Source organism: Lycorma delicatula, chromosome 8, assembly GCF_047948215.1.
Source record: "Lycorma delicatula isolate Av1 chromosome 8, ASM4794821v1, whole genome shotgun sequence".
Lineage (NCBI taxonomy): Eukaryota > Metazoa > Arthropoda > Insecta > Hemiptera > Fulgoridae > Lycorma > Lycorma delicatula.
Window position 1 is genome coordinate 93,004,317 of NC_134462.1, and position 15,517 is coordinate 93,019,833.

A 15,517-nucleotide genomic window follows, 5' to 3' on the forward strand; every position below is an offset into this window, starting at 1 on the left:
GCATGAGAACAAAACATATATTATTATTTTTTTCCATATAAATATTCATAAACTAAAGTGAGTCTTTTTATGACTAAAATCAAATCTCTGTGATTTATGATACTGGCTGGACATTTTTTCTGCTATGTATACAACATATCATAACTTAATCTAAAGTTACAAATAATTTTACACGATACAGAAACCAATTTTAGAATTCTATATCATTTTGCTGATGTTTAAATATGATAAATTCAAATTAATAGAAAAATCATCATTGTCAAATAAAAATTTTACAGTTATGTTACGACAAATGAATGCTTTATACTGATGGACGTTCTGTTTAATAATGTAATAACATTATCAAGGATAGCATCAAGGTTTTCTTTGATCATCTTTATCTCCCTAATACCAAATTTTACAAAACTTTCGACTTCAATTATGGTAATAGTTTTAGTACTATATCTGTTGATATCAGAAAACAAATTTAACAATAAATAATATCCAAGAACAGCTTGCAAGAAATGATAACTTTTTTAGTAAGACTGCAATTAAACCTGGTCCATCTATTTTACAGTAATGGTAAAACAGAATATCCAAATAACACTATAAATTTGGAGATACTTACACTGTAATGTTCGATTACAACAAAATCAACTGTTAAAAACAAGGTACTATTTTTCGACAAATAATTAAATCAGAACATACAAACAAATTAATATTTATATAAAACTGTACCAAATTTTAAAAAAATGCTTTGATCAGCATGCGTTGAAACAATTCCTTTTAATATCAATTAATTTACTTAATTTAATACATTTATATCATTATGGTACACTATATAGTAATGTTTATATATTGATATTATTTCCAATCATCATTATAATGTCTTATTTTTTAGCAAATGATATTTTCATAGCATGTGTCGGTGTTATTTTGAAACCATTGAGTGCCACCTTAGCTGCTCCAGATTGCATTTCATTTTCAAATTCTACAAATGCAATATCATGCCTATTAGGCACTAACCTAACTTCCTTGAAACCTGGAAATCTGTAACAGAAAAATAATGGAAAAAATTATCAAGGTAACTGATGATGAAACATAAAAAAAACTGCATTGCATTTACAGGAATTATATGCAAAAAATATAATAGTAATTTAAAATTACTAGAATTTCCAGTTACCTTCTGGACACAAACGAATGCAATAAATTTTTAATGAACTTTAATAGGTGATTTCATAAGTTTAAGGTGGTGCTACAAATGTCAGAATAACTCACTAGCAGGACTATAATTGTTCGTTAGTAGCAAAATTGCCAGTAACACACATATGCCATTTCATTTAAGTTTAAAATAAACATTCAGGAAAATAATTAAATTTGACTATTTGTCACCAGCAAGAGTATATGGTACATTATGCAGAACAGATTGATATTCAAATTTCTAGCTTAATTTATTTAAGAGCTACAAAACAAAATACAACATTTTTACATATTTTGTCATAATTGCTTAATTAGATAGTTAAAGATCATTTTCTCACTGCTTCAAAGAAATATATGTGGATTTATATACAAAATTTTCTTTTTTTTCCAAAAAAAAAGAAAATTTCCAAAAGAAAAGAAAAGGCTTGGCTTTATTTTTGCTTACCTGTCCATTTTCTTCCTGTCTTATTTCTGCCAGAAGAACTTTTATACTGTAAGTAATTACTCAGAAATTATTTCTATCACAACAGTCCTTTTCTTTCAAGCCAATCTTTTGGAGGTCATTTTCCATCTGTTTCAGATAATTTGATTTGCCTTTTACGTTCCATAGCTTGTCAAAAATTTATTTATTAAATCTATATGGATTTATCTTGATCATAAGCCCCAAGAAATTCAACCTTTGATTCCTTATCGATTTTTGAGGTCTTCTTGATTTTGGTAATCTTTATATTTAATTTCATCTATATATACTATATTAATTGACAAATGGATGAAATGATTCCGGAATCGATTTAAACTTTCTCCATACTTAATATCTCAATTAAGAAAATCGGTTTGCGCCTCCACGTTGGTTCGTCTGGATAACCAGTTAGAAACGTGGAGATTTCTACTGAACTAAATCGGAATCACCTCTCTGGATCACATCCAGAGTTGTAACTTGGGAATTTATTCCCACCCAAGGCTGACTTGCCTTTGAAAGTCAAATATGGAAGGTCTTTTAAGAAAAAATCCACCGCCTGGTAAATACCAGAGAAGGCTGCACTCGGATCCGGTGGGCAGCTGCTTAAAAGATAACAATGAATCGGAGCATTTGGAAACACCCAAAAACAACACAACTTTAAAATTGAGGATAAAACACAAGCAAATAAACTACATTGCCACTCACAACATTAATTCTCTAACTCAACCCGGCAAACTAAAAACTCTAACAGACATAATGGACAAACAAAAAATCCTAATCGCAGGACTTCAACAAATGAGAAACACCGATCGAGAGCCGTTTGAATCTCAGGGTTACAGAATTTACAAAGGAATCCCCGGGAAACGTGTGATGAAGAATTGCCCACAGTTCGGAACAGGATTTGCAATCAATCTTAAAATAATTGACTCAGTCGTAGAATTTAAGTCTTACTCCCCCAGGATTTCAACCTTAACCCTAAAATCAGCCAATAAATTCTACACCATAATAAATGTCCATGCTCCCACCAATGACAAAAACAATCTTAAAAAAGATAGAGAACAGATGGACAAATTCTGGGAACTTCTTGACCAAACTGCAAACAACATAAATAAGACCCACACCAAGATTTTAATAGGTAACTTTAATGCCCGACTTGGTAAAGAATGAAGATATCGTGATATTATCGGAAAATGGCCTGCCCAGAAGAAAACTATCAAGAACGGCCGAATTACTAACAAGACTTTGCAGAACTTTGCAGAAACCATAATATGATCTCAAAATCCACCTATTTTATGAGAAAACCAAACAAATTGAAGACTTGGAAACACCCAGATTGGAAAAAAGGGGAATGGCAACTCGATCATGTTTGCATGGACCGGAATTATCACAAGGAGATTTATAATGTAAAAGTCTTGAGAGGAACAGATACTGGATCGGACCATTACTTAATTAAAAATAAAATTCACCCCGCATAAAAAGAAAAAAATCCCAACCTAAAATCAAAAGAGCTTATGATCCACATAAATTAATAAACAATGCCATCTTTGAAGAAACAACAAAAAAATTCAAATTAACTAATAATTTAAAAGAACTGACATCCCAACTGAAAGAAATAGCTGAAGAACTAGCCCCTATAAACCCAAGAAAAAACACCAATGGTGGAATGAAGAATGTGACAAAGCATTCAAAGACCGACACCGGGCTTGGATCAACCACCAAACCCAGAAAACTGAAGAATCTAACCATGAATTCACCAAACAAAGGAAAATAACTCAGAAAATTATAAGAGGAACCAAACGACAAGCCCAAAAAAACTTGATTCAGCAAATAGAAGAAAGTTCCAAGAAAACTAACTCCCGAGACTATTATAAAATGTTTGGTCAGGCTCTTCAAAGATATGAACCACCCACCCTTATGCTGAGAGGAAAAAAAGGAAATATGGCCCACACCAATAAAGAAAATGCTGAAATTTTGGCAGAAACCTTCAATAGACTCCTCAACTGTGACGACTCCCCAGAGCTTTTTGAGATTGACACTGAAACTCCAATTAAAACTTCACCGGTAAATATCAACCCGCCAACAATTCAAGAAGTTCTCGCAGCCTTAAATGAAATAAAAAACTACAAAGCAAGCGGAGAAGACCAGCTTTTCGCAGAACTCTGGAAACATTCATCAGTTTATTCAGTCAAAACTTCCCTACATCTATGCCTCGTGAAAATATGGAACGAAAAAACTTCCAGAACACTGGACCACAGCCCTCATTCATCCATTACATAAAAAAGGGGATAAAACTAATCCAGAAAACTACAGAGGCATATCTCTGCTGGATTGCACATACAAAATCCTGTCGAGAATCATATACAACCGATGCAAAGACCAACTTGAACTGGAACTTGGGGAATACCAAGGGGGATTTAGGCCATGGAGAGGTTGCCCAGAACAAATAATATCCCTAAAACTTATGATGGACTTATATAAAAGACAGAAAAAACAACTAATAATCACCTTCGTCGACTTTAAAAGAGCCTATGATTGTATACACCGACCATCCATGCTGAATATTCTGAGAAACCTGGGCCTTCATCCTAAACTCGTAAACATGATAAAATTAACTTTAACCAATACCCAGTCCAGAGTGAAATTCAGAGGTGAACTCTCTCAACCCTTCTACATAAAAACTGGATTGAGGCAAGGAGACGGCCTCTCACCACTCCTTTTTAACTGCGCCCTCGAATTTGTCATGAGAAAATGGTATGAAATAAATCCCAAAAATATAAAAATGGGTACTAAGAAAAACTCCATCACACCAAATTGCCTAGGATTTGCAGATGACCTCGCTCTTTTAGCAAATAATATTCAAGAAGCCAAAACACAAATCATGAGCCTTCAAAACCTAGCACAAAAGATAGGGCTTCATATCTCTTTCGAAAAAACTGAACTAATGGCCATAGATCCTCTGGTAATAGAGCACATTACGGTAAACAATCAGAAAATTAAAATAGTAAAACAATTTAAATATCTAGGGGAAATAATAACTTATAATTTAAATGAAAAAGTGACATGGCAAAACAGGACAAATAAAATGATTAAATCCCAAAAATTAACTTGGTCAACATATAACAAAAAATGCCTTTCTGCTAAAACAAAACTTAAAACATTATAAAACTGTAGTACAGCCAGTAGTCACCTACGGAAGCGAGACCCTTTTCAAAATCACTCAGAAAAACCGAATTGAAAAAATTCTGAAAATAGAGAGGAGAATTGTCAGAACGTGTATCAATAAAAAACACCAAAAAGAAGGCCAATGGTGGATTATGCCAAATGAGGTGGTGTATCGAGAAATAGAGCCTGTTACTGATACTATGCAGAAAAAAAGAATCTCTGTCTGGTCATCTCATAAGGACACCGGAAACAAGACTGTCAAGAAATATCATTGAAAAGCTTTGGTTCCAAAAGCTAGAAGTAGGATGGATCAAAGAAATTAGAGAAGATATGAAAGAATTGGGAATTTCCCTGACTGACCTACAGAATAAAACTGGAAAAATTACAAAGCTAAAAGACAAAAGCATTAGATTTAAACAAAAGACAGACAAACGACAAAATACAACGAAGAGGGTGTTTACGGATGAAGAAAAGAAAGCAAGATCTGAACGAATGAAGAAATACTGGGCAACTCGGAAGAGTAAAATAACACGCTTTTCTCAGAAAAGATCCAACTAAAATTGACTTAAGTGGTCCCATGTTGGCCGTAAAAGCATAATAATAATAATAATTGACAAATAAACAGTATTTATGAAACATTATAAAATGATTGGTCTAATACAAACAACTGTTATCATTTAGGTAGTCCCAATAGAAAGCTTAAATTTATTTGTCTTATTTCATTTTTTTCATAGCGATGATGACTATTTAATAACAGAAATGGGCACACAGATTTTAAGTAAAAAACTTTTTAAATGGTTTTTGAAAATAGTTTTATTTTCAAAAATGATTAATATAATTGATTAATTAAAATAACCAACATAGCAAAATAAACAACTTCATCAAACAATTTTAAAAAGAAAGGATAAAATAATCTAGAAGAAAGAATGTACCATATCACTAAAAGAAAATAGAAAATTAATGAACTATTACTATGACTTTTGAAAACACAAATCTATAAACAAATAGATCTTACACATTTATAGTTGTATTAATCTTGCATTTGCTGACTAAGAGTGCAATTTCAGAATATAAAAAACAATTTTATTATGAAAAATTAGAAAAAAGATAATTAGAAAAAAAAATTTGATTTTTTTAATGACACCAGTTACCTCATAAATGATATATTATTTTTTATTTTTCTTCCCAAGAAAATTTTTTTTAAACACTAGGTTCACTGGGACATGGAAATTCCTCTCACGATACAAGAGGGTTCTCAATCTAAAATGTTTTATGTGTTGTTTCGGGAGATATACTTGTCCTATGTTATTGTACTACTTTGATACATTAGGATGAATTAATCCAATATTCTTCAAAAATAATAAATACCTTATGTTTTTTCCTTTAAATCAAAAGTAAATAAATAATAAAGCGGAAGAAAATTTAATATAATGGCCACATTTTTTTATTAATGAAAAACCATAAAACTAGACAAGCTGTTTTTTAAGTTAATCACCTATTTAAATAAATAAAATAACATTAATATACTTACTGATTAAAAAGCATGGAAAGCATCATTTCATTTGTCTCATCTGGTAGATTAGTAAGGAAGAGAATCTGATTTGGTGGTTGTTCAGGTACTGCAGCAGCAGTGGTTGTGCCTTTAACAAAATAAAACAAATTGATAAACAAAACAATAATTTAATTTACTCTTTTAAATATAATCAGATATGAATAATAGTAGTACCACATAATTCCACAACCAGAAAATCTGCTTAAATTAACATATAGATGTTTTAAAGTTTACTGTTTTTTTATTAACGTGAAATAAAGCAAAAGAATTATAAAAAAATGTGTTAAAATTAATAGTCTACAAAACTATAAGGATGTTCAGAGAGAATCTGAACATCCTTATTTTCCTGATCAGCTCTCTAATGTTCAAAAACTTATCGCAGGAGACTAAAATGTCTTGATTAAAATAATGCAAATAATTTGATATTTTTCTGGTAACTTAATTACTATAATTTCTCAATGAAGTGCTGAGTAAGCCAATAAATCAGTTCATTCAATTCCATATTTTATTTGTGCTTACAGTTCAAATGCTTAACATTGATTATAATTTATCACAGTTCATAATGAAATTTATTGCGGACTGGTTTAATACATAATTATTTCATTATACAGGTAACAAACATATCAATCAACTCTCTTCCGTTGAAAATTAGACTAACACCTCCCACCAACCAAACCAATGATGAAATTTAAATAGCCTGTTAATCGTACATATTAACTTTTCTAAAATAATTATTAACCAATTTTCAATAAATGCAACATTAATAAACAATTTTAAATTTGACAAAGTATTTTTTAATATACATTAAAAGGATTGATACAACTGATGTTTTATCAGATAATACTGAATTCTGAATGACATACTGTGGACCAGGTGTCCATGATAAATCAGAAATAATCCTTTTTTTACTACGTTGGGATATATGTGGCAGCAAAGAGATTAAATATGAAATTTAATTTAATACTAATATTGGATACAATTATACAAATTAATCTTCTAGCAAATTATTTCAATGAAAAATATTATAAACAAATACTACAGCAAAAATAAATAATAATTTATGCTGTAATTAACTCACCAGTAACAGGAGGTACAATAGGTTGTGATACAGGTGCTTGTTGCATCTGTTGCTGTTGTTGAAATATTCTCGCCTGTTCTTTGGCTGCTTTTCTTTTCATTTTTTTGGATTCGGCTGGATCTTCTTGCTGAGGAATACGTTTTGATTTTTTAGGTCGTTCTGAATAAGTACCCTTCATTTTGGCAATTATGTCTGAATCTGTTTTACAATACTGAATCCTCTACAAAGCCAATCAAAACATGAAAAAATAATCTTTATATAAATAGTACCACATTTATTTTGTATACAATTAGCTTAGAGAATGAAGAACAAACAAACATTGCATTTATGTGTGTGAAGTAGTCATAACTCTGCTGAGTCACGTCCTGAATATCAATGCTGATTCACAATGCGACCATATCCGTATACAACACTAGAGTCATTACTCATAAATTAGTCACGGTCTAATTAGTAATATACTAGTCATGTAATCAAACGTTTATGTAATGTTATGTTTTCTGAGTTTTATAAATCCCTTGATCTTTTCATATGAATCAGGTTCACTCTTTTGTTCTCATGTTCAATTTTTGAGTCTCTTATTTATTTACTTACTGTAAAGTTAATATAATGCAAGATTTTTAGGTTTATTGTAACTTGAATGTAGTGTATTCCTAGATGTGTGTCTGTATAACTTATTACACCATTATTTTGACACTATGTCTGATACCGATTCAGCTGATAACAGTGCATGATTATTGATACCTCTCTGAAAAAGAGGCTGCACAAAAGCCCTTAAGTCATAAGGAAAAACACTTATCCTTTTAAATGCTTATAAAAGTGAATTACAAAATAATCTAAGATGTTGATTTCGGATGTTGTTAATAAAACTGTTAACATAAGTGGAAGTTGTGCTACTTCAGTGTACAATGTGATTTGCAAGTAAAAATCTACTAATGAATTACGGTCTCCTAAGAAAACAAAACCCAGTGGATCAATTGAAAAAAAGTTAATGATTTTGATAAAAACACAATTTGTAAAAAAAAAGTACACAAATTTTATTTTCAAAACGAACTACTTACAATAGACCACGTGTTATGAGTTGTAAATGATGATAACGATCTACCAGATTTCCAAAGAACAACTTTTATGAATTACTAAAAAGTATGAATTTTAAATATGAAAAACACGGCCAGCAAAGTGCTTTGACAAGTATGATAACATTATGTAAAAAAGACATTACTCACTGAAATAAAGAAAATGAGACAAGAAGGCTGTAGAATGTATTATTGGGTCCACAAAAACTACACGAAAAGTTTCATTTGGAAAGAAAAAGCTGTGAATTCATCAAAAGAAACCTTTCAGTGTGGCATAACAACCAGTAATAGAACTCAATTGGATAAAGGTAGGTGTCTCATATGTATATCGGCACATATACCAGGTTTGTTAATGGTAGTTTCTGGATTTTTGAATCTAACCATCCCCATAGCTGCCGAACTCACGTCTTTTTTAATTATTTATTTTACATTAGTTTTTTAAATTTATTTTTTTATGATTTTTTTTTACAATATGCATTTAAAATTAGGCTATTTTTTTGTGATAAATTCTTTCAGTAAATTACACAGCAAAGTACCAAAAAAAATTTAATAAATTTCTTGCATAACAATGAAAATCATGGTAACTAAAACTAACAGGTAAGAAATAAAATAACTAAAGCAATTTTCAAAAAATAATTGGCTCACACCTAAAATTGCTTAAAATTTATCACGAAAACTAGCTTACATTATTTTGCAAAGTGAACAAAAAAGAATAGTTAATAATTTGGTTTGCATAAAAATGCTAAGAAACACATATTTCAATTTATCAAAGAATGTACTTCTGTATGATCACAACTTGAAAGGAAAACTAAAATCACGGTGATTAAAAGTAATGCATATAAGAAAACTAGAACATAACACTTTATTTTGTACAGAAAATTATACATTATTAACATTTACTTGAAAAATATTTTGTCATTCTAATGTATACCAAAAAATAATAATGAGATCTCATTAAATATGAATTGATATGTGCGTATAAAACACAAGGTAACTTTTCTTCAATATCTGTACGTTCCTAATGGTTTGCCCTTTTCTAAAAATTTAATTTTGGTGGCTTGGCTGTCTGTTGTGCCAAGATTCTAGCTCTCAACATTTTCCTTTCTTTCTCCAGTATTTTTAATTTCTGCTTGCATTTTCCTTCTCAAGGTTCTATTCTGTTCTTCTTGAGAGAAGTTTTTATTTTTTCAAAAAGACATTCCCCACATCGTCTTCTAGAGCTTCTCACTGCAGTGAGCATTTTTTTGGTAATGAAAACATTCTCCTTGCCCCCAGCATCTACAATTGCATAAAAACTTTTTGTTGATAAATTATTGTCTCTTCGTGTAAATTCTTCACAAAAAGAGATTTGTTTGGAAAAGCCACCTCTGAAAATGCAATTTTTTTTTAATTTTTCCTGACTAAGTTTATATTTCTTGACATTTCCTGCCTGTGAAAACCATGAATCTCAATATGTATAAAATTGATGGGTTAAGAAGATCCAGTGGTAAAACCGTAATTTGATTATCTCCCTATCATTGTAAACTCAACCCAATGAAGTTAATTTGGGGACAAATCAAAAGTTACGTAGCAACAAAAAATACTACTTTTAAAATAACAGATTTAAAATTTATGTTTAAAAACCATCAATAAAATGCCTCAGCAGGAATGGAGAAACTGTACAAAACATGATTCATGAACTGATGAACATGATACTAATGAAACAAATTTTGGAAAATTAAATAATATAATAGAAAACAAAATTGAGCCTCAATGTATCTCTTAATACCGACAGCACTACAGATATCTTGTCATCAGATGGCAAAAATTGAATTGATTATTTATTATCATAGAAATTTAATCTAAAATATTTATGAATTTTTACTGTTAGTTGACAACTTCATAACCATTAAAAACTCAAGAAAACTACATAACAATAAACAATTTTAATGAATAGAATATCATGGGTTATCCGTGTGCTGAACATAGCAAGAAATTGACCATTTAACATGTCTTAATTTATATAAATTTAAAATATATATATATATAATTTTTATAGAATACAATAGCACGACGATTACTGAATATTAATGTCATGTAATTTCTTTTATATGAATCAATATTTGCGTGAGATGCCTGTGAATCAGCCATCTGAACACTCTCAGTTTACTTGATCTCTATAAGCTAACTGATTAAATATAATCAAAGTACAAATAATTATAAATAATAACTCACCTGTACTATTTGGTTAACAAATTCACTGTATAAGAAACAAATTTAATTGTGTTAACTAAACAACACTACCTGAACAGGTAGCATCCATTAAGCATCAATCAAATAACAAATCATAAACAACTTTTAAAATAAAATTTAAAAGTAAGTAGAATTTACTAAACTGATTTTATATATATCATTCATTGTGACAATCATATTGTTCCACAATCAGTCAAACTGTTGAAAAAATGGGACAGCATTAACTTAAAAGTTTAAAAACTCACAAATATGTGATAAAAAGTATGATTTACATTGTATATTTGTTTTTGCATTAATATTAACAACACCAACAGAGTGCTACTGTTCTTTAGCTTACAAAGAATGGTTTCAAATCACAGAGCTTCCATTTGAGAAAACAAAATGTAACTCATTTTTTTTGGAAGTGAATTAATTTGTGTATGTAAAATAAAATTTGTGAATATAAAATAACATTTTTGTGTGCAAATCAAGGATAATAAACAATAATGAAGTAAGTTAAATAAATAAAAATAATAAAATTTTTGTATGTAAATCAAGGATAATAAATAATAATGAAGTAAGTTAAATAAATAAAAATAAGTTTAACTTAAGCTCAGAGGCAACATTGTGTAGGCAGGCCACGTTTGGAATATGTAAAACAAATTGATAGGGATGTAGGATGTAGAGGGTATACTGAAATGAAACGACTAGCACTAGATAGGGAATCTTGGAGAGCTGCATCAAACCAGTCAAATGACTGATGACAAAAAAAAAAAGCTCAGAAGCAATGCTGAATTACACAAATGATTTACTGAAACTGTAATAATTAAATTATAAACCTTTTATAAAAAATTGTTACCATCGGTTTATCATAAAAAGGAAATCCCTGCATTGATCGCAATGCATTAGTTGCGCTAGCAATTTCTTTGAATATGACAAAAGCTTGACCTCTCATTTTTAAAGTTTTTAAAGCAACTATATCTAGTATTTGACCAAACTGAGAAAATATTGCATATAATGATTTTTTCAATTCTGAAAAAAAGAGAGAAAAAATTAAGTGCAAAATACAATATTAACAAATTATATACAGTTAAAAAAACACTCTCAAACAGAATATATTACAAAATTGAACACTACTTAAATGTACTGTTCTGTTATCCTAATTAATCCTATCTAAACTATTCTAATATAAAAATACTCAGTAGACTTAAATAAACTGACTGACTATTTATTAACCGTTTGGTTATAGTAGTTAGCATACTAGCCTCTAGACAATTACGTTTTGGGCTTGATTCGAAATAAAGCTTACTACATATTGTTTCAAAAAATAACTTAATCTTCATTATTCATGCCAAGTGCAATAATAAATAAGTAAACAAAGACATTTCATAAAGTCCCATTTATAAGAATTATCACTGCAATCATTACCTTGAAATGACAAGAATTTAATACAGGTCAATTGTGAATCTTGTTATTTTCTAATTAAAATCGTTTCAAAAATTTTAAATAAAATACAACATTCACAAAACTAATACCATTACAACTGTTATTTTAAATTGTAGACCTGCCCAGCAATAGTTTAATGAACATAAAAATAGTTGTATTGATAAATTATTTATTGTAATTCATCACAGCAGCAGAACATAAATAAATCAATACAACACAGTTTTTTCTTCACTAGAACTTCACAGTACATAATTGCTTCTTTGGGTGAATATAACATAACTGATAAAAAAGTTTTTAAACAGAAAAATTATGATACTCTTCCTTCAGTAATGAGTTAAAATTGATTACAATTCATCAAAACTACAGCTACTAATAAAACCTGATGGTGGAATTCAGAAATATAATTTATTTACTTTTAATTATATTAAAAATATTATTTCTATTATCCAACCATCATTTTTAAATCATACTTGTTATTTATTATGATTATCATTAATTTTTTATTGTATGAAGTTTAAAATTTTCAATGGCACTTATCAGTTATTTTGCTTATCATGTAGTTGGTTAGTTAGTTCTTAAATGGCACCACTGAAATGCTATAATAAAATAAGAATATAAATAAATAAAAATATAAATATAATCTAACCAAACTTAACCTATGCTCACTAGTCATGGTTAGCGAGCATATGTTAAGTTTGGTTAATTATATTTATAATTTTATTTATTTTCTTATTTTAATATAGCATTTCAGTGGTACCATCTAAGAACTAACTACAGTTTGAACCTGTTGCAAAAGAAAAATACGAGATGGGTATATAACTGATAAGTATAACCTTTTCATTAGTAAATTTGATATAAGTAATATCAAATAAAGAAACTTCCTTTATATTTCAAATTCTGAGTTATTTTAAAATGATCTTAGTTTGATCTTTTTTTATAAAATATTAATACTTTTTTCTCTTCTTAAAGATTACATTTAATGCTAATCCTTCAGGTCTGTTTTTATTTAGTGTAATGATACTTTACTTTTAATATTATTTCTTTCATAGATTTCACTGTCATTTTAATAGTATGGATTTTACTTTAAATTTGTTTGAAATTTTTAATGTTAAACATATGTAAAATTTATCACGAAGTTCATCACATTAGGAGTTTTGAATTAAATGTTCTCTAAACAAAGAAACTCAACTTTTCTGGTTACATGAATGCAATATTTCCCTATTATTTATTGTATGATTAATTAATGTGGAAACCACCATTAAAGATTTTGTAGTAATTACTTTTATTCAACACAATATTTAAATGCTTAAAAAAAACAAGTAACAGATAAGGCTAAAAAATTAGCAGTTGAAAGGTTAGGATTTTATGAAGATAAAAACATTTAAAAAAAGGATCTTCTATGAAGAAATGTTAGCAATTTAAATTCTCTACTACATCTTCAGACTTATTATATTGAATAATGAACATTTATACTATGTAAATGGTGTACATTTTAAATGGTAAGGTTAAAAATTAGCAGTTGAAGGCTTAAGATTTGATAAAAATAGAAACATTAAAGAATAACTTTTTTTTGGAATAAATATTAGCATTTTAATTCTCTACTACAATAATTTATTTAATTAGACAATGAACAATACATATAATAATAGTTCAACGACAAAATAATCAATGATATAAAATAAATACGTACCATCTTTCTTTACTTTCTCATTTAGATTGTTTATATAAATCGTGTGATTCGGTCGAATATCCATCATGCTAGCAGCAAAGCCGGTCCTGTAAGGAAAATTTACAATAATAATAAAAATCCATAAAAATAATCTATAATTGACTATTTTTGAAGCGAATTATAAATTAGAATAGATATTACAGTCACTATTAATTATGAATAAATATTATTAATAATATTTTTCTTTTGGCAAATATTATTTTGAGGTTAAGCAATTATAAATCTAAATTATATCTCATTCTTTACATTTTTACTTACCTAAATTTGTATTTCTAAACTATGCTTGTATGTAATGATAAACGGTGTAAACTATACAATTACTAATAATAATAGAAATTTAAGTAACCAACTACTATTAAGCTGTACTAGCAAAACTAACCAAACACGCTACCAACGCTTACAAGCCGGAATACATATGCCGCGGAACCGACACCGAACGCTAGCACCACAACACATGTACCACATTCTATCCAATTCAAAATTGAACCGATTATCAATAAAATCACACTTTCACGAACGAACATTATAATTGTTATTATTATTACTGTTCTCTAAATTATTAATTCATTTCTAACATCGTTATTATATCTATCTTCTATTTACGCTACATACACTAAGTTAATATAATTTATTTAACCCGTTTTTAGGCTGTTTTGAAGCATACAGTTTTTTCAACTATTGAAAAGTTAGTTTTTCCATCTTTTTGGAGTCTTTGTAAAGCTCTCATTAATGCGTTTGAATCAACTCGATATCTTACACCGTTATTGAGTAACGATTATTACAAAATTTTATTTTTGTCGGTCATTTTGATGTAAATCCAGAAGTCGATCGCCATCATTTGAGTATTTTTGTAATCCTCTAACGAAGCTTAATCTTAATCTGAAATAAAAATTCGAGACAAAAAGTGTTCACACACAAATAGTATTGCTGATGACTAGAAGCAACGAGAGAGTTTCGCGAGTGAAAGTGAAAATTATTCTAACTTTGAATTGTCTTAAGATAATTTCCACTTGACTTTCTCTTAAAAACAATTTTGACTTTTTTTAATGGACCTCAGCCCATCAAAATCCTCTAATCATAAAATGCATAATCAATTATTATCCAATACCAACAATAATTAGTATTAGCACAATTAGTGACCCCAAGGATATTAATGGGTAAACAACCTTCGAACAAGTGGTTCAATATTGAAGAAAAAACCACCAGGTCCCGACGAACTGCTAGCACTCCGGAGAACATCGAACGAGTAAGGGAAGCCATTGTCAGAAGCCCACGCCGCTCTATTCAGAGGTATTCAGCAGCGCTTCAAATGAGCACAAGTACGGTAAGACGAATTCTGCATACAGACCTGCGTTTCCATCCTTACAAGATAGCCGTCGTGCAGTAGTTAAACGAGCAAGATTTCACGCAGCGATTACAATTTTGTCGACAAATGCTTACCATTTTTGAAGAAAATGAAAATTTGTTATCGTTAATGAGTGACGAAGCCCATTTTCATCTGAATGGCTTCGTCAACAAACAGAATTGCCGGTATTGGGCAGAAATAAACCCACATCAGCTTCACGAGAGACCACTTCATAGCCCAAAGGTGACTGTCTGGTGTATAATAGGAAAGGTCGGTGTTATT

The 15,517-nt window shown here is 29.4% G+C and overlaps 1 protein-coding gene across 1 annotated transcript; it reads right to left on the reverse strand.

The window, feature by feature from the left end:
* Positions 1 to 684: 684 nt before the first annotated feature.
* On the reverse strand, positions 685 to 14,320 carry snf (U1 small nuclear ribonucleoprotein A snf). The gene is made up of 6 exons (XM_075372920.1): positions 14,149 to 14,320; positions 13,852 to 13,937; positions 11,575 to 11,747; positions 7,432 to 7,651; positions 6,333 to 6,441; positions 685 to 1,029 (listed from the first exon to the last, which is right to left on the reverse strand). Exons 2-6 carry the CDS (start codon positions 13,916 to 13,918, stop codon positions 870 to 872), a joined length of 729 nt encoding a protein of 242 aa, XP_075229035.1. The 5' UTR covers positions 13,919 to 13,937; positions 14,149 to 14,320; the 3' UTR covers positions 685 to 869.
* Positions 14,321 to 15,517: the final 1,197 nt, after the last annotated feature.